Genomic DNA, 20,898 nt, shown 5'->3' with positions numbered 1-20,898 from the left:
TTCAGATAGAGACACGCCCAGAGGGAGAGAGGGAAGCCAGACCACCACCGCACCGAAACTTCCCCCAGTGGGTGGCGATCACACTCTCCCTGGGTGCCATCAGGGCAAAGCAGGAACCCTCTGGTAGCTACCTTGCCGGCTTGCCCTTTAAGTTGACTATTTTTAATTAAAGATTAAGCTGGGAAGGAAGAAAGATAGTATAACTCCGCAGGCACTAAAGACCCCGGGTTTAACCCCTAGGATGACCATAAAGATTAAAAATCGTCACCAAAATAAATAGTGATGCGGTAGCACAGCAAGTTAAGCGCACATGGCACAAAGCGCAAGGAGCGGCAAGGAGCGGCGTAAGGATCCCAGTTCGAGCCCCTGGCTCCCCACCTGCAGGGGAGTCGCTTCCCAGGCGGTGAAGCAGGTCTGCAAGTGTCTGTCTTTCTCTCCCCCTCTGTCTTCCCCTCCTCTCTCCATTTCTCTCTGTCCTATCTAACAACGATGACATCAATGACAACAATAACTACAACAACAATAAAAAAGCAAGGGCAACAAAAGGGGAAAATAAAGTTTAAAAATAAATAAATAAATATGTTGTGGCCCGGAAGGTGGTGCAGTGGACCAAGTGTTGGATTCTCAAGCACAAGGTCCTGATTTCAATCCCCGGCAGCACATGTACCAGAGTGATGTCTGGTTCCTTCTCTCTGCCTATCTTTCTCATTAATAAATAAATTAATTAAATCTTTAAAAATAAATAACGATGAGAGAGGAGGAAAGCGATGGAGAAGCAGAGCATCACTCTAGCACATTCAAAGCCCGGGACCAACCTCTGGAGCTGATACCTAAGGGACACACACACACACACACACACACACACGGCACCACCTCCACCACACCTGGACCCTTTGACCATGTAACGTAATGCGCCCACCACACTTTCAGGGCCCTACCTGTACCTGCTGGAGGAAACCTGATTTTTCAGACTCATTACTGCTACTGTTAAAGCAGGACACTTACATGTATAAAGTATCCACAAACTAACTACGAACCATTTAAAACTGCTTTGGTATTCAGTACCTCTAACAGAGAATGGGCTTTTGGAAGAACTTTCTTTTTTTGTGGGACATATATCTACTGTGTAATAGGAGCTACACCAAGAACTACAACTTTCTCCTGTAACTGTGGCTTAGTCTCAAAACTCAACCCATTTGTAAAAATAAAAATCTGTATGACAAATGTTATCATCTTTTATCAAAACCTGTACTGCTATACTGTATAAACAGCCGAGTCTTTGGAGATACTACTTTGCACATACAGGTCTGTTTTCCCTGCCCCCCAGTTGTTGCTGGGGCTCCATGCCTGTGTGATACCTAGTGGCCTTCTCTCTCCTCTTTGCACTCTTATAGGGAGAGACGCCCGCACTAAAGCCCTACTTTGGGGATACACACTTTCCTTTTTGTATTTTTCTTTTCTCATAAAACCTTTTCTGCAATTGCCAGAGAAGGGAGAGGGAGAGGGAGAGCGACAGGGAGGGAGGGAGGAAGGGCCAGACCTGCAACACTGTCCCACTGTGAAACTTCCTCTCTGCAGGTGGAGACCAGAGGGCTTGGACAAGATTATCTACTTTTTATTAGAGTCATTTAATGTGGCACCATTGCTAGACAGCTGTCTGATGTAACTGACTTGTTTTATCCCATCAAACTTAGTTTACTCTTTGTGCTCCAGCCCTCGACTATCAGCCTGCAATGTGATGGCTACACTAAACTGTTTTATCACTGGGGTTATCACTGGGGCCCGGTGCCTGCACTACAAATCCACTGCTCCTGGAGGCCATCTCTCCCATTTTGTTGCCCTTGTTGTAGTCGTTACTGTTATTGTTGTGATAGCTGTTGTTGTTGTTGGATAGGACAGAGAAATCAAGAGAGATGGGGAAGACAGAGAGGAGGAGAGAAAGATAGCCACCTGCAGACCTGCTTCACCACTTGCAAAGTGACTCCCATGCAGGTGGGGAGCTGGGGGCTTGAACCAGGCCGGGATCACGCTGGCCCTTGCACTTTGCACCATGTGCGCTTAACCCGCTGCGCTACCTACCACCCAGCCCCCTGCACTAAACTATTTTAAGGCTATTGTTATGCAGTTTGTCCCACTTACAAGAAGATCTCAATAGCAAACTCTTATTGGAAAATTACATTTTAAGACCCAACCTGGAGTTTTCTGATTGCTGCATATGTTGAGAGAATGGCGTAAGCCCATGCCATAATGAGGACCACCCTGGGACATCTGCTGCCCACAGTGCCCAGGCAGGGCACAGGCCTTACGGCACATAGGGAGAACAGCTCCTGTAAGCAGTCAGAGCGGGTCCCAGGAGGTGGGGGCTAGATGAGATCCTCTTCTCCTAATGAGGGAGCAGGTGCACATCTAGGATTCTAAACAAGGTTCAATTTCACCAGGCCAAAAAGGGTAGTGACACAGACTACCATCAGGGGGTTTGGTTCTCCAATTAGTGCGATTAAGAACTTATTAAGGAAAACAGATAGCATGCCCCAGATACACTTCTTATGAGAGAACTGGTAGCTAGGAAACAAGGTAAGTCAAACTCTAAAATAAATGGCGTATTGCACCAAAGTAAAAGACGGGGGTGGGGGTGGGGGGGACGGCGGGGAGTACAAGTCCTAGAAAAGGATGACAGTGGACCTAGTGGGGGTTGTATTGTTATATGGAAAACTGAGAAGTGTTATGCATGTACAAACTATTGTATTTACTGTCGACTGTAAAACATTAATCCCCCAATAAAGGGGAAAAAAATTCTAAAATAAAAGGACAGTGCCTAGGATGTGGTACAGTGGCTGGAGAGCTAGACTTAAAAGCATAAGGTCCTGAGTTCAATCCCTGACTTCACAAGTACCAACGTGATCCTCCAGTTCTGGTTCTAGCTCTCCTTAGCCCCTCCTTGTTAAAGTAAGTAAGAGGCAACTGGTAATAAAAGCAGTAGAGAACTTTCAACAACAAATAAAGAAAATAAAATGTTAAACAACAGTTATAACCACAAATATAAAGGAAAGGTTTCTAAAATTATAAATGATCACATGTAATTTATATCAACAAAACTGAAAATCATAAAAAAAAAACCCAATTACCAGCAATAAATAAATAAAGCAAACATCATGATTGGTGGGACAGTTTGCAAACAGGAGCTGCCGAGTTTGCTCCCAGACACCACACATGCCAGTGTTGCCCTGGCCTCTATCATGAAATAAATGCAAAGAAGGAAGGATAGATGGAAGGGAAAAAGTGGAAAGAAAAGGAGGTTGTTTGGGAGATGGTGTAGTAGACTAAGTGTTGGACCCGCTAGCACAAGGTCTTAGCTTGATCCCCAGAAATGAATATACGTGATTGAAGCTCTGGTCCTCTCTTTCTCTAATAAACTATTTAAAAAAAAATTTTTTTTTTTTTTGGTAAAAAAGGAAACATGAATAAACCAATGGCTTGAAATCTAAAATAGTTCTAATTCTACCCCTTCTTTCAAAAGACCAGCTCCAATGTATCATTAAGTTTCACTTTGCATACATCATATCATAAAAACAAAAAACCCCCAAGTTGGAGGCCAGGTGGTGGTGCACTCAGATGAGCACACATATTACTCACTATGCCTGAGGACCCTGGATTCGAGCCCCTGCTTCCAACCTGCAGAGGGGATGCTTCACAAGTGGTAAAGCAGATCTGCAGGTGCTTTTCTCTCCTTACAACCTCTCAATTTCTTTTCTTTTTTTGCCGCCAGGGTTATTACTGGGGCTCGCTGCCTGCACTACGAATCCACTGATCCTGTAGACTATTTTTTTTCCCCTTTTGTTGCCCTTGTTTTATCGTTGTTGTGGTTACTATTGTTATTGTTATTGCTGTCATTGTTGGATAGGACAGAGAAATCAAGAGAGGAAGGGAAGATGGGGAGGGGGAGAGAAAGACACCTGCAGACCTGCTTCACTACCTGTGAGGCGACTCCCCTGAAGGTGGGGAGCTGGGGGCTCGAACCAATATCCTTACACTTAACCCGCTGTGCTACTTGCCCAGCCCCCAACCTCTCAATTTCTATGTCCTATCAAATTAAAAAAAAAATCTTTAAAATTAAAAACTCTGCTAATAGCCAGGGAACTAACACACTGGCTAGAGCGATGGAAATTCAACATACAGAACACCTGCTCACCTACTAAATCATAATCTATAGTATTCCATGTGCCGCCAGTTTTTTTTTTTAACAGCAAAAGACTAGAAACAACCACATAATCATCTACCACAGACTAGTCCAATAAAGTGGCACAGACATATGGGACACGATGCTTCCCTATGCTGTAAAAAAGCCACTTCCAAGGATGTATTGCTAAGTGGAGTGAAAAAATGTAGCACAGTAGACACTAGAATTAGAAGAAATATAAAGCTACACATGAATGAGAGATACACAGAGGAAAGGTGTTTTCTCCATGTATATCTACTTATTTCTTGTTTAAAACGTGAGCCTGGGAGTCAGGCGGTAGCGCCGTGAGTTAAGTGCAGGTGGCACAAATCACAAGGGCCGGCTTAAGGATCCCGGTTCGAGCCCCTGGCTCCCCACCTGCAGGGGAGTCGCTTCACAAGTGGTGAAGCAGGTCTGCAGGTGTCTGTCTTTCTCTCCCCCCTCTCCATTTCTCTCTGTCCTATCTAATGATGACATCAATAACAATAAAATGCAACAATAAAAGAAGGGCGACAAAAGGAAATTTTTTTTTTTAAAAAGTGAGACTAAACACACAGAAGCAGCACTCAGTTGGCCAAAAACATGAAAACACCCAAGATTCTTAACTGGAGAAAAGCAGTATAATGTAATTCCACAAGTTGGACAAAGGCGACATGTGGCAGGGATGGGGAGCAGAGGGAGCTCTCCTTCATTACTGACAGAACGAGGAAAGCTAAACAGTGTTTAATGAAAGAGAACACAGATGCGCTCCCGAGATTCGGAGAGCCACTATTAAAAAGCCCAAGCAAAAGCACTGAATACATGTAGTGACACGGACATGAGTCAGCTTGATGACAGCACTGGCTTCAGCAGCCCTGTGCTTGAAACAGTCAATGTATGTCCCTAGAGAATAAAATGCATATAAACTTATGGCAAGTCATTAAATTTATGGAAATCAATAATTAGTGCAGTGTTCCCCAAGCGGTGGTGGCACTAGTGTATGTGACTTAAAATGGACTGTGATGCCCCTCACCAGTGAGAAGTCTACATGACCAATAGCTGTCTGTGCCAGTGTGTGAGAAGTTCACTTTCTTCTTCTAGCGTTTGCCAGAAGTTCACTGATAGGGCTTCACATGCCAGCCAGAGGTCATATTTTCAGCAGCTGTTAGATTTAGATTAGTGCCAAGGAAAAACATAATTATCTTGAAAGGTTCTCGAAACACGTCTCCCACTTTTTAACTACAGCTGAGTGTGGCTGAATTTCAGTGCAACCCCAAACATAGCACAACAGCTTGAATATAGCAGCTAACAGGAGGGACTGAATAACCCTTGCACATTTTTGCAAAAATGTAAACAAAGTCACTCATCACAAACTGCTTTTGCTTTGGAAAAACAGTTTTCGTTAAAATGTTATATACGTTAAGATATAAGACTCATTATTTGAGAGGGATCATGGATATGCTGGTATTGTAAATATATGCACTCACTGACAAAGCAAGGTCAATAATGGGTAAATAGCAATATGCTATAAAGGATCCGTGTTCAAGTGACAGAACAATTGAGGATAATTAACACAGATGCTGTGACCACCTTGATGAGGGTGGCAGTGCTTGGCATCTGGGGAAGGGCACAAGCAAAAGGCATCTTTTGTGCCTGTAATGTTCTATTCAGCGAAGTACAAAAATACACGTTTTCTTAAACACATATAAATGGTATATTGCACAACAAAAACGTTAATAGAAGAAACAGAGAGACATACCTATTCTTCTAGAAGGAAAAACTCAAAAGAATGTCTCTTCTCAAATTAATCTATAAATTCAATGCAATCACATACAATATCCCAACAAGATTTTTCTATAGAACTTGAAAAGATGATTCTAAAGGTCATCTGGAAGAAAAATGCAGAAGAGCCCAAAGCTTTTTTTCAGAAGAAAGCAGCAAAGTACATCACAAAGCTACAATAGTCAAAACAGTATGGCAGTAGCTGAACGGATCAGAGTCTAGAACTAAAAATTTTCTTTAAATGAGCAAAGGGTATATTTGACTGAAATAATAATAATAATATAAAAAAAAAACTTAACCTTCACCAAGAAGGTCTTTTAAAATGGGAATATGTCATTTCCAATCATTAGAAAACCAGATACTAACATGTGTACTGTTATCACCCCATGCTGGCTGGCTGGCAGGGGGATAAAAACATGTGGCAGGTGACTATGGGGCACAGGCCAGGAGGCAGCAGCATCCCCCAGCCTCCCCCTGCCCTCCCCCTCGGGACTGCAGAGGATCCAGTTTCTCTAGTGTAGTCAAGTCTGCACCACAGCTTCTCAACACAGACGGGGCTCACTTCTGAGAGCCTGGGGAGGGCCAGCTTGGTTATAAACCCTCTTCCTCTGGTGCTTGTTTGGGGAGCGCAGTGGGGCCCAGACAGCGAATACACTGCACGGCTGCTCCGTGGGCCCAGTGGCTTCTGCCTGTGGGGAGCACCGTGGGCCCAATCGCTTCTGCCTTTGGGGTACAACATGGGCCTAATAGCTTCTGCCTTTTGGGGAGCACTATGGGCCCAATCGCTTGTCTTTTGGGGGGAGCACTATGGGCCCAATCGCTTGTCTCCTGGGGAGCACTATGGACCCAATCGCTTCTGTCTCCTGGGGAGCACCATAAGGCCCAATCATTTCTGCCTTTGGGGGAGCACCTGGACCCAATCACTTCTACTTTTGGGGTGGAACACCTGGACCTAATCGCTTCTCCCTTTGGGGAGCACCATAAGGCCCAATCATTTCTGCCTTTGGGGGGCACCATGGGCCCAATCGCTTGTCCTTTAGGGGAGCACCATGGGCCCAATCGCTTCTGCCTTTGGGGAGCACCGTGGAGCCCAGACCAGAAGTGCTATTCGGGGAGCACAGCGGGGCCCGGGCCCCCAATCTGCCGCAAGCCTCCGCCCCTATCTCGGGGCGGTCACACACCTGCCCTCCCTCGGGGGTGCACGCAGTCGGGCGAGAGACAGGTGGGTGTAAACCCGGGGGGAGGGGGGTGTCCAACAGACAGGCGGCATCGACGCAAACGAGGACCCGCAGCGCGCGCAGGGTGCAGCGACACGGCACCCGCTGTCACCCGGCCCCGGGGGGAGGCCGGTAGGATGAGGGCTCCCTCGACGCCGGCCCGTGGAGGACCCCCACCCCGCCGCGCCCCCCCCCCCGGGGTTACCTGTCCTGACCGCGGCCGCCGCCCCCGGGACGCTGGTAGCCGGGTGTCCGAACCTGCCCATGCTTCCGGCCGGCGGCTCCGGCCACTTTCGGCCCCTCGGGCCTCCCCCGGGACTCGGCTCCTCGCTCCCCGCTCTCCGCCGGGCACTAGCTGCTCAGCGGCCCGGCCCGCCCAGCCCCCCCTGTCCGCCCGGACGTCGCAGCGTCCAGGCTCGGAGCCCGCAGGCCTCGCGGCTCCCGTCGGCCTCTCGTCGCCGACCCTCGCGCCCACGGACATAGACGAGCGCGCCTCCCTAGACGCCCGCCTATTCGGGGGACGCGTCCACTTTCTCTGAGACAGGCGAGGGAAACCGGAAGTAAAACCCCGGGGTCACCGGAAACAGAGCGGCGTTCAAATTTAAAAAAAAATTAAAAAAAAAAGAGAAAGCGAAAACTCAAGAGCCAATCACCGAAGAGAAACCAATGTGCATGCGCAGTGACGGGCGGTGGCCACGCGTCGCTTGGAGCTCCTCTCTGCGCAAGCGCGTGTTGGCTTGGCGGGGAGGGGTGCAAGTCTCGCGATGCTGGCCTGCCTCCGGATGCGGAAAACCGACAAAGGGCAAAAGCTGAAGGCGCGGCCATGACACAACTGGGAACCTGGAAGGGCTTCTCTCCTTCTTTTAGGGGCGTTGCTTTTCTTTTGGCGTCACCCGCTGCACGTGCGGTGGGTTTGCCCAAGTAGGACGTGACCTAAGTCGAGACCTTGTATATAATTTAGCAAATGTTAAGTGCAAGTGTTATTTTTGTCGATTTGCTGATTTTCTAGGAAAATGCCTGTAAGAGTTTATGGTCTATGCAAAGGAGCCAAGGTGGCCGCAGATAGCATGAATTCTAACCCCACAGAGATGTTAAGCCGGACGAGGCAACCTGGCACATGTGACGTCTGATGGTGTTAAGCCGTGAAATAGCAGAGAATCTTGAAACTGCCATTTTCAGGACCCCAGGAAAAACAGGCAAGAAGACAGATAAATAGACAGACACAGACAGACAGTCAGCCCAAATCTGCGACCTAGGGAAGAACCACGGCAGTTTCCAATGGAGGGAATGTGGACACAGAACGCTGGTGGTGGGTACGGTGTGGAATTGTTACCCCCCCACCCCCGTTATCTTGTCATAGTGTAAACCAGTATTAAATCATGAACGAAAAAATTAATTTAAAAAAGGAAACTGCCATCTTTCTCGGATGTGTGTGAGCCAAAAGTCAGGACACAGCTGGCCTGGCTGTGCGAAGAGGCACTGCCCCAAAAACTGACTCCGAAGAAGCAGAGATATTGTGACCCAAGACACAACCTTCATTAGCCATCGAAGGCAGACAGAACAACTGACTGGTGATGCCGATGCCCGACCCCTACACACACACACACACACACACACACACACACACACACACACACACACACACACACACACGGGTTAATGGGGTAGAGAGAAAAATAAAATGACCTTGTTTGTCTTCCTTGATTCAGAGCTAACACTGAGTCATGAAAAATATTGATTCAGTTACTATGTTGTAGAATTCCTTCGTGATTCGTTATAACCTTATGTGTATAAAATCTCTACAGCCAGGACCTGCCCTTTGGGCTAATTAGCTCAAAACAGATCCCCCAAGGGGTCCCCAAGTTTCAATCTCTCCTGATCTTGAGTCTTAAGTTTCATTCTTTACTCTTTTTTTTTAATCTTTATTTCCTTTTTGTTGCCCTTGTTTTTATTGTTGCTGTAGTTAATGTTGTCGTTATTGATGTTGTCCTTGTTGGATAGGACAGGGAAATGGAGAGAGGACAGAGCAGGAGAGAAAGACAGACACCTGCAGACCTGCTTCACCGCCTGTGAAGCGACTCCCCTGCAGGTGGGTTGGAACCCAGATCCTTAATGGGTCCTTGCACTTTGCGCCACCTGCGCTTAACCTGCTGTGCTACCGCCCGAGACTTCCTCATTCTTTATTCTTTAATGAATTCTTAAAATTCTAAATTTGTTTTTCTGGTTAAGTATGCAAGTCAAGGGGCCAGGTGGTGGCACAGCCAGTTGAGTATACATGTTACCATGCACAAGGACCTGGGTTCAAGTCCTTGGTCCCCAGCTGCAAGGGGAAACTTCATGAACGGTGGAACAGTGCTACAGGTGCCTATTTCTGCCTCTCTGCCTCCCACTTCTCTTTTGGTTTCTCTCTATCCAGTAAAATAAAAATGAATAAAATAATTACACGAATTAAGAGATTTAGTGATTCAATACCTTTCACTGTTTAAACAAATGGGGAATTGGATACCAGAATCAGGGTCTTAACTGAAGGCTTCCCAAATGCACCCAAGACTCTAGAGTTGTTTCTTTGTGAAATTAGATCATACAATTGAGAGAAAACAAAATGCCCTGGGTATCTCATATCATCCCCTCCTCACACACATCACCACCACATTTGATTACATCTTGCCAGTCTCCATCTTTTGTTAGCCATCTTACAGGGTGAAGATCTTAACAGAGTGCATATGGGAGAACATTCAGTAACTTATAAAAATATTTGGTCATTTGAAATCAATAAGCAGAGTGGAAGCCTTTTTTTCTGCCAAGGGCTATTTGGATATTTATAATATCATTTGTGGTCATACAAAACTATCAACTTAATGTTGCTATGTGGCCTGGGAGGTGGCACAATATGAGAAGTTAGGAACTTTGAAGCATGCAGTCAGTCCCCAACAGAGCACGTACCAGAGTGATATCTGGTTCTCATTCTCTCTCCTAGCTCTCTGATTAATAAGTAAAGTCTTTAAAAAAATTTTTTTAAAGCTCCCAGATTTATTGACTTTTTAAAAATATTTATTTATTCCCTTTTGTTGTCCTTGTTGTTTTATTGTTGTAGTTCTTGTTGTTGTTACTGATGTCGTTGTTGGGATAGGACAGAGAGAAATGGAGAGAGGAGGGGAAGACGGGGAGAGAAAGATAGACACCTGCAGACCTGCTTCACCACCTGTGAAGTGACTCCCCTACAGGTGGGGAGCCAGGGGCTTGAACTGGGATCCTTCCATCAGTCCTTGTGCTTTGTGCCACATGCACTTAACCCGCTGCACCACCGCCTGACTCCCTTATTGACTTTTAAGTCTCACCTGTGGTTACCTTGGCAGGGTCAGACCTAGTGATTTCTTGGGTCGTAAGGGACTTCTCCCATCCCTGCCCTAGAGTTTTGTGCTGTTGTACTAAAGCATGGAGAGCCATAAAATATTTAAGTCATTTCCAGTTAAGATAGAATACTAGAAACAGTAAGTACTAAACATAGTCTCATCTAGTTTTGACTTCCTGTTGCAGAGGAAATTAAAGATAAATTGGGGGGGTGGCAGTTTAGAGGGTTAATTTAAGCACACATGGTGGGAAGCTTAAGGACTGGCATAAGGATCCCAGTTTGAGCCCCACCTGTGGGGGGAGGGTTGTTTCACAAGTGGTGAAGCAGGTCTGCAAGTGTCTTATCTTTCTCTCCCCCACTGTCCTTCCCTCCTCACTGAATTTCTCTCTGTCCTATCCAACAATGGCAGCAACAACAACAATGATAAACAACAAGGACAACAAAAGGGAATAACCAGCCTCCAGGAGCAGTGGATCTGTACTATAGGCACCGAGCCCCAGAAAGAAATCTGGAGGTAAATAAATAAACAAATTTGAGTGTGTTGGTATTTCCCATGCCATGAAACATCAGTAACAACAACAATAACTGCAACAACAGTAAAAAAAAAAAAAAAAAAAAAAAAAAAAACAAGGGCAACAAAAGGGAAAATTAGATAGATAGATAGATAACGCTGGACCCACTGAACTAGCTCACTTGGATAGTGTGTTCCTTTGCTATGTGTAAGATTTAGGTTTGAGCTTGGTCCTCACAGCACGAAAGGAAGTAACCAAAGCTGTGGTCTCTCCCTCCCTTGCTTTGCCTTTCTGCTTCTCAGTCGGAAAATAAATACCTAAGACTTCCGGGAGGTGTGCCTGTGGAGTAACAGCGGATAGCACAGATTCTCCCCCTAATCAACGAAGACTGACAACTATCGCACTTAACAAACATCATCAAACTACAGCTGAGATCTCGCAGAAGCATTGTAGCCTCAGTGCCACCACGTCAAGTCATGCTGCTACTGCCTTGTCACTTGTCTCCAGAGACACCAAGCCTGAGATGTCAGCCTCCTGAGCCCTTTAAGCAGGTGAGACCTTTCCTGACACACAGACTCCTTAGCTTCATTTCTGAGGGCACGTTTTCTAACGAAGTTACAGACCCTGGATGTGGACTAGGGTTTAGGGTGCTGGGTATATGTGCACATGTATCCATAAGAGGGGCAGGAGGGGCAGTTATATAGCTCAAAGTAAAAGTAAGTCTGGCATCCACTAGAAGAGCCTAAAAAAGGGAGTGGGGGGGCGGGGGTGGCGAGTGGCGCAAAGGGTTAAGCGCACGTGGCAAAAAGCGCAAAGACTGGCGGAAGGATCCCCAGTTCGAGCACTGGGCTGCCCACCTGCAGGGGGTCACTTCACAGCCGGTGAAGCCGGTCTGCAGGTGTCTTATCTTTGTCTCCTCTCTGTCTTCCCTTCCTTTCTCCATTTCACTCTGTCCTATCTAACGACGACGACATCAATAGTAATAATAATTACAACAATAAAACAACATGGGCAACAAAAAGGAATAAATAAATATAAAAAAAAAAAGAATAGCCTAAAGAAGGCACCATAAATTTTCTTATTGAATATTTATTACTTGGGCCTAGACACCCTCCTCTCCTACCCCCTATTTTATTTGCCTCAAGCACTCTTATCTGTTCAACTAACTACACAAAAGAAAGTTAGATTTAATGGGTGGGGCGGTAGCGCAGCAGGTTAAGCGCAGGTGGCTCAAAGCGATCCCGGTTCACCCGGGGCTCCCCACCTGCGGGGGAGTCGCTTCACAGGCCGTGAAGCAGGTCTGCAGGTGTCTTGTCTTTCTCTCCCCTCTTTGTCTTTCCCTCCTCTCTCCATTTCTCTCTGTTCTATCCGGCAACGACGACAACAATAACTACTACAACCATAAAACAACAAGGGCAACAAAAAGAAATAAATTAATAAATATTACATAAAAAAAGGAAGTTAGATTTACTCTTCCATCTTTTACTCTTTGGATTTACTCTTCAGACAGGGCATCAGCATTATTATTATCCCTTGGCAATCTTTAGAAGAAACACTGTATACAATTGGCCAACAGATACATCAAGTTAAGGACAATCAATATCTCCATGACAACCCTTATAGAATCATCAAACAAATAAATGAAGAAAAAAAAAAAAACTTCAAGGTTAACTTTAGACTTTAAAATCCCAGGTCTATTTCCTCTGTAACTTGAGGCAGACCCCATAAACCTAATACCAGCTTAGATACAACAACTGACACTCAACAAATGGGAGAAAGTGTAAACTCAACAAGTAACAGTTGGTTTCAGTGTAACAGTCTCTAAGAAGTAACAGTTTCTAATCTCTACATTCAAATCTCCACAATTTCCTCTCTAATTTGAGGCCAGACCCCATAAAGCTAATACCAGTTTAGATACAACAACTGACACTCAACAAATGGGAGAAAGTGTAAACTCAACAAGTAACAGTTGGTTTCAGTGTAACAGTCTCTAAGAAGTAACAGTTTCTAATCTCTACATTCAAATCTCCACAATTTCCTCTCTAATTTGAGGCCAGACCCCATAAAGCTAATACCAGTTTAGATACAACAACTGACACTCAACAAATGGGAGAAAGTGTAAACTCAACAAGTAACAGTTGGTTTCAGTGTAACAGTCTCTAAGAAGTAACAGTTTCTAATCTCTACATTCTAATCTCCACAATTTCCTCTCTAATTTGAGGCCAGACCCCATAAACCTAATACCAGTTTAGATACAACAACTGACACTCAACAAATGGGAGAAAGTGTAAACTCATCTGACAAAAGCTGGAAAAGGTCTAAGAGTCTGGCTCACTTACTGGCGGCCATTTTGACCCATATGAGGCCATCACCTAGCGCCCTAGTCAGGGAATCCTTGGATTCCGCCTTAGATACCATGAACCTAGGACTTCTATCAGATACTTCTCTATAGCATCATTGGTCACATCCATCAGGAATATCATCATAAACCTGCTTGCGGGGCTCTCCAGGAACTTACCCTCACTATAAAGTAGCAATGGTAGCGACTGCCCCACTCTTTGAAGGGAGGCTGGGTCATCCTACCCTGCCACTCAGGGAAGACTAGAATGTTCCCACTTGGGACCATGGACTGTGAACTCAGAGGTTATATAAGCACTTACGTTCAACATGAAGAGATGTGGTCAGATTGCTATGGTAAATAGTTCGTTTTATTTATATGATTTTTTCCTTCAAGTTTGGGAGCTACTCTTTGCCCTAATCTGTCTTTCTAGTTCTATTCTCAACTCTGACACTGTCTTCCTAGACTATATTTCTAGTCCACCCATGCTAGTTGTCAAACTCAAGCAAAAATGACTAATGTTATGGGTTCTAAGGTATACCTAAAACAGACTTCCTAACCTCTTTCCACCCTAAGGTCCCTGCTCCCATCTGTTCTATTTCTACTTTTGGGTTCCTGTTTATCACACTTTTTTTTCTTGTTTTATTTTAAATATTTATTTATTTTCCCTTTTGTTACCCCTGTGGATAGAAGTCCCATATGGCTGGTTTGAAAATGATGTGTTTTTTTTTTTTTTTTGCCTTGGAAATTTCCCTAATTGCTTCCTGTTTTCAATCTATTCTTAAACTAGAGGCTTGTTTTACTTCCTCACTTGCATGTTAGACATTAGACTTAGCTAAGAGGGCTACTGGTCCACTACCTAGCTCATCACAAAACATTTCCACAGCAAAATCAACAGGTGACACAGGCTAAGCCAACAGCCACCTCCACAAATGTGGTATCAATATTGCTTTGCCTCGTACAAGACGTACAGGACCCAGGTCTGAGCGGTGCTGCCACCACACTGTGAGGAGCGGTGCTACGGTGAAGGTCTTGTGTTGTCTTTGATTTGAAGGTGCTGGTCTATTTTCTTTTTCTTTCTATTTTTTTATTTGACAGGAAGATTTTGAGAGAGGAGGGGAGGTAGAAAGGGAGAGAGACAGATACTAGCAGACCTTCTTCACCACTCGTGACTCCCTGCAGGTGGGGAGCAGGGCTTTGAACCTGGGTCCTTGCACATGGTGATGTGTGTACTTAACCAGGTGCACCACTGGCCTGTGCCCCCCCCCTTCTGTTTTTCTATCTCTGTATTTCTACTTGACAAAGTTGGCCTGGAGTGGTGAAGCCCCACTGACAGAAACAAAAGTTATAGTGCTGGAAAAAAGAAAAAAAAATCAAGTGAATGAAGAATAATTTGTAGTGCTGGCATCAAGTCCCAGTGATAATCCTGACAGCAAATAAATAAAACAAATAAACAAAGCTACCACAAAAACACAGAACACCTCAGTGACAAACTAAAAACAAGCTGTGACCATTTCTTATATGAAACAAAAGGAAACAGCAGTGACTTGGCAGGGAGTGTGAAGGTCGTGCTCCTTTTTCCTGTTCCTTTTGTAGAGTCGGGCATCGTTCACAGATGATATCACCTTTTTGAGCCAGATTTTTCATTCAGCAAGAGAGACAAGTGATAGAGGGAGAATAAGAGCCGAGTCAGGTGATAGAAGAAGATGGCAGGGGCCAGGTGGTGGCGCACCTGGTTGAGCGCACATGATACAGTGCACAAGGACCCAGGTTCGAGCCCCCAGTCCCCACCTGCAGGGGGAATGCTTTGCAAGTAGTGAAGCAGTGTTGCAGGTGTCTCTCTGTCTCTCCCTCTTTATCACCCACTTCCCTCTCAATTTCTGGCTGTCTCTATCCAGTAAATAAAATAAAGATAATAAAAGAAGGTGACAGGAACAAGAGAGCTGAGCTGGGGTGGGGGGCTCGGCTCACTTACCCGCCAGGCGGCCGGAAGAAAGACATTGTAAGTGGAGCCTGAGGTTCAGGACAGTCCTGACCTCAGAGCAGTAGCCCAGCTGAGAAAGCTGTCATGCGTGCAAGTTGGATCTGAGCCCACTCTGTCGGTCAGAGCGCTCGGTGAGAGAAGTGGCCACTAGCTGACTTGTGAACAGCTATGGGTGTGACATAGTATGAGGTCACAGAGACCAGGTGGTGACAGGAGCTCTGCCTCACCATTGTGAGGCTGACCCTAGCAACCAGCCAGGCTGGAGATGGGGGATGTCAGAGATGGCAGAGCAGGCCTGGTAGAAAAACAATGGCAACTGGCAATATTTTCCTTAACACGCACAGCCCAAGAAAGGCCGGAGTAGAGAGAGGCAGGCTGAGGGTGCAAAGAGAAGAGGTTGACTCAGTGAGTGCCATTCCCCATGACCCACCAGCTCTTGGCTCTGCAGGACTAGAGGCCCTGGCCCCTGAGGGAGGTCACTCAGGCCAGGACGCTCAGTGTGCACCCTTTAGAGCACATGGAAGCTCCTACAAGACACACTGGCCTCTAAGTGCCCAGAGAGAAGCAGATAAGGGCAGGGACTGTGCTCTCGATGGTAGCTATTGACTAGGACCAGCGGCAGAAGAGGGGCTGGCTCTGTACTCAGGTAATCCATTTGGGTGGTCCCAGCAACACCACCATGTCCCGTTATAGTTGAGATGGGCACGTAAACTGTTCCAGAATCAAGGTTTGAGTCACAAAGGCCTGTTGAGATGGCAGCTGAGAGGGTTTTTTTTTTTTTTGTATTTTCTTTTCTTTCTTCTTAAAGATTTTATTTATTCATGAAGATAGAAGAAGAAGAAGAAGAAGAAGAAGAAGAAGAAGAAGAAGAAGAAGAAGGGAACCAGACATTACTCTGGTACATGTGCTGTGCTGCCAGGGATAGAACTCAGGACCTCATGCTTGAGAATCTGATGCTTTATCCACTATGCCACCTCCTGGACCACTTTTTTTGTATTTTCTTTATTGGATAGAGACAGCTAGAAATTGAGAGGGGAGAGGGAGACAGAGAGGGAGAGACAGAGAGACACCTGAAGACCTGCTTCACCACTTGCAAAGCATCCCCCCCCCCCGCAGGTGGGGATTGGGGGCTCGAACCCAGGTCCTCACACACTGTAAAATGTGCACTAACCAGGTGCACCAGACCTGAAAGAGTTAAAATAGTTTCAGGGGCTACGAACACAGCATAATGGTGATACAAATTGACTTTCATGCCTGAGGCTCTGAGTTCCCAAGTTCAATCCCTCATACCACCAGAAGCTGGAACAACAGCACACTGGTTAAAAAGAAAAAGAAAGGAAAAAGGGCAGGGAGATAGTTCACCAAGCAGAGCACACACTTCATTGGGTTCAAGCCCTTTGGCTGATACATAGGTGCACCCACGTGGGGGAAGTTTCACAAGTGGTAGAGCAGCGCTGTGATGCCTCTTCTCTCTTTCTCTCTCTCTCCCTGTCTCTGTCGGGCAACCCCCCTGCTCTGCTCCGGCACTGTGGTCTATTTACATAATCATTGTTTTGTTTGAGACCCCGCCCTGCCTGCAGGGTATTAATTAATCCCACCGTGAAAACCTTCGCAACAGTTGCTATGAAAGCTTTCTACCTACACACTCTTTCCTTTTCTCCACCCCCTTTCCTAGCCATTTTCTTTTCCGACTTGTCACTTCCGCTTCAAAAGATATAAAGGCGTTGTCTCTGATCAATAAAGACGCATTGCATTCCCGCTCTGCCACGAGTTCCTGGTCTCTCCCCATCACTGCTGAGTAAGCAGCAGCCCAGTTTGGCTCCGGTCAAGTTCTCTCCAGCCCAGTGAGCACGTGCTCAGGAAGAAACACCCTCATGCTAGCCCAGCATATCTCTTACTCCCTCTCTGCCTCTCACCCTCTATCTAAAAAAAAAAGGCAAAACAAAGCACTCTCTGGATCAATGGGATAGTGTGTGTGTAGAGTCCCAGTGATAACCCTGAAAAACAAGCAAACAAATAAAAAATAAATAAAAACAAAATAGTCCTTTTTAAAAATTATTTTATTTTTCCCTTTTGTTGCCCTTGTTTATTGTTGTTGTTATTGCTGTCATCATTGTTGGATAGGACAGAGAAAAATGGAGAGAGGAGGGGAAGACAAAGACACCTGCAGACCTGCTTCACCGCCTGGGAAGCGACTCCCCTGTAGGTAGGGAGCAGGGCTCGAACCGGGATCCTTACGCTGTCCTTGTGCTTTGTGCCATGTGCACTTAACCCGCTGCTCTACCGCCAGACTCCCAACAAAATAGTTCTATTCACAAAAGCACATGCCGAAGTATTGAAAGAATGAGAAAAGCTTTTTAAAGGGCTAGTAGTGAAACAGAAACATTGAAGGAGCAGAGTGGCCTGAAGGGAGGGGTTTCAGGTAAAGCCCAGCTTGCTGTTTGTTTGATCAAACTTTATGGAAAGGTCATCACTATTTATTTATCGACTGTGCCTGGGGAACTCTGTGCTACAGATTAGAACTGAACAGGACAGCAGTTGGCTTATGAAGTTCCAAATCCTACTCTTTGTTCACTGAAGAACACAACAGGCTTGATTTTGATGAGTTTATTAAAGAATCAGGACACAAAGGAGTAGACGGAAAATGTAAATTCTATAGCCTCACAAAGCTAAAACAAACAAACAAATAAAAAACCCAAGCAGGTGATTACAAGCTAAAGCACATTGAGGCATACCATCACGGAGTTGCTAGAAACTAATGAATAAGGAGGAGGAGAAAATGTTAAATGCAACCAAAGGGAAAGGGACGTTTAAGTAAAGGAACAGCGGAGAGAGAAAACAGGTAACAGGTGAATTTTTATCAGAAATAATTCAAACCATGAAACAGCGGGAATGATCCCCCTTAAAGAAGTGAAGTTAGAGGTGTTGGGCGTAGGTACTGCAGCGGGTTAAGCGCACATGGCGCCAAGCAAAAGGACCAGCTTAAGGACCCAGTTCGAGCCTCCGGCTCCTCACCTGCAGGGGAGTCGCTTCACAGGTGGTGAAGCCGGTCTACAGGTGTCTTATCTTTCTCTCCCCCTCTGTCTTCCCCTCCTCTCTCCATTTCTCTCTGTCCTATCCAACAGTGACAACATCAATAACAACAACAGTAATAACTATAACAATAAAACAAAGGCAACAAAAGAGAATAAAAAAAGTGTAGTTAGGAGACTGCTAACCCCGAATGCTATCCTCAAAAATGAAAACAAAAACACTTTCAGATAAAGACTGAGAGGACCGGCTGTGTTATAACGTGAACACAGCTTTAGGCTGAAAATCAAGACTTCCAGATGAAATATTGGCTCACCAAGCACCACAGGATGCTTTAGATGCCAAAGTTACAGTAAAAGAAAAAGGACCCTTTGACACCCTCCCCCCAATAATTTATTATGTTTTTTTTTCTTCAATTTCTTTGTAAAACAAATGTGTGGGACATGAATTTCCAGAACAATAAAGACCTCCAAAATTCCTGAAAAGCACTGGCAGGAATTGTCACTCTCCTCCCCACCCCCTCCGAACCAAGCAGTTAAACTCAAAGCTCGCAACAATCCAGGGAGATTTATTTAAGAGAAATAGTTGGGACATAGTAGCACTTTAAAATCTCGCCGTTCTCACTCGTCTGCCTCACGCTGGTGGTCTTGCAGGCTTGGAGCGCCCCCTAGAGCCTTCCCGGAAAATGACCGCTGTTTCCTCTGCATAACCATTATACTATCTACCCTGTCTGTTTTCTGCCTTTTGTTAGATGTCCCTCTCCCTCTCCCTCTCCCTCTCCCTCTCCCTCTCCCTCTCCCTCTCCCTCTCCCTCTCCCTCTCCCTCTCCCTCTCCCTCTCCCTCTCCCTCTCCCTCTCCCTCTCCCTCCTCCTCCTCTTCCCCTCCCCCCATGCCCCCCTTTCTGAATTTCCTAGTAAAGATTATCTTGTGGTCCGGGAGGTGGCACAATGGATAGAGCATTGGACTCTCAATCAAGAAGTCCCGAATTCAATCCCCGGCCGCACATGTACCAGAATGATGTCTGGTTCTTTCTCTCTCTTCTCCTATCTTTCTCATAAATAAATAAATAAATAAATAAATAAATCTCTTTGCTTCCTTCTAAACTCTGCCTGTTGTGAATTCTATCACGCACCTGCCAATGCACCTTACCCAGGGTTTGCAAACAGGCAGTTCTGCAGAACATTTATATTTACTTATTTATTTATTTATTTACCAGAACACTGTTCAGTTCTGGCTTATGGTGGTGCGTGGGATTGAACCTGGGACGTTGGAGTCTTAGGCATGAGAGTCTGTTTGCATAACAATTATGCTATCTACCCTCCGCTCATTTATTTTTATTTTTAGCCAGAGCACTACTCATTGTGGTTGGGGGACTGAATCAGGGCCTTCGGTGCCTCAGGCTTGAAAGTCTTTTTGCATAACCATTATGCCATCTACCCAGGCCACACTTTTAAAAATTAAAATATTTACTTGTGAAAGAGAGGTAGAGAGAGTGGTCCGGGAGGTGTCTCAGTGAGAAAGCTTTGGACTCTCAAGCATGAGGTCCTGAGTTCGATTCCCCGTGTGCATGTGCCAGAGTGATGCCTGGTTCTTTCTTTCTCCTCCTATCTTTCTCATAAATAAATAAATAAATAAATAAAGTCTTTAATATATATATATATATATATATATATATATATATATAAAGAAAAAGAAACAGAAAAGAAAGAGAGATAGAGCGAAAGCGAGAGAGTCACCAAAGCACCGCTCAGCTCTGGTTTACGGTGGTGCTGGGGATTGAACCTGGGACCTCAGAGCCTCAGGCACGGACGTCTTTTGCAGAACCATTATTGTCTCTCCAGCCCCATTAATTTTTTCTTTTAAACTTTACTTACTTTACTTGCTAGAACGGAGAAAAATTGAGAGGGAGGGGGAGATATAGAGGGAGAAAGGGAGGGGTCGGGCAGTGACACAAGGGTTAGGCACACATAATACGAAGTGCAAGGATTCTGGTTTGAGCCCCGGCCTCCCCATCAGTAGAGGGGTCGCTTCACAGACGATGAAGCAGGTCTGCAGGTGTCTATCTTTCTCTCTCTATCTTCTCCCCTCTCAATTTCTCTCTGTCCTATCCAATAAAAGAAAACAAACAAACAAAAAGCTTCCAGGAGCAGTGGATTCGAAGTGCAGGCACGGAGCCCTAGTGTTAACCCTGGGGGGAGGAGAGAGAGAGACGGAGAGAGAGAGAGACCTGCAGCCTTGCTCCACCGCCTGTAAAGCTTCCCCCCTGCTGGTGGGGACCGGCTCGAACCCGGGTCCTTGTGCTCGGTAACAGCTGCACTTCGCCAAACTGCAGGACGCGTTTGCACGCGGACCGGTTGTGCAGCAGGACACACCGTTTGCCCCCTCGCACCCCTCACCACCAGGGCGGGGGCGGCCAGGCCTCCAGCCCGCGGCTGGAACTACAACTCCCGGCGCCGCCCACCCGGCTCCGCCCCCTCCAGGCCCCGC

General features: G+C 45.8%; 1 protein-coding gene across 6 annotated transcripts in view; it reads right to left on the bottom strand.

Moving 5' to 3' along the window:
- The window catches only part of TASOR2 (transcription activation suppressor family member 2), a 74,142-nt gene extending 58,685 nt beyond the window's left edge, over window positions 1-15,457 (bottom strand). For 2 of the 6 annotated variants that reach the window (XM_060192393.1, XM_060192395.1), the window contains exon 1: window positions 15,372-15,456. In XM_060192393.1, the coding sequence (XP_060048376.1) occupies window positions 15,372-15,397 (26 nt within the window). In that variant the 5' untranslated portion in view covers window positions 15,398-15,456. Of the gene's footprint in view, window positions 1-7,399; window positions 7,772-15,371 lie in introns of those variants that run through there. The other 4 variants (XM_060192398.1, XM_060192399.1, XM_060192396.1 and 1 more) reach the window with 3 other exon arrangements.
- Window positions 15,458-20,898: the final 5,441 nt, after the last annotated feature.

The sequence above is a fragment of the Erinaceus europaeus genome, chromosome 6, assembly GCF_950295315.1.
Source record: "Erinaceus europaeus chromosome 6, mEriEur2.1, whole genome shotgun sequence".
NCBI lineage: Eukaryota > Metazoa > Chordata > Mammalia > Eulipotyphla > Erinaceidae > Erinaceus > Erinaceus europaeus.
Note: the sequence above shows the minus strand (reverse complement) of the source record. Positions and strands in the feature narration are given on the sequence as shown.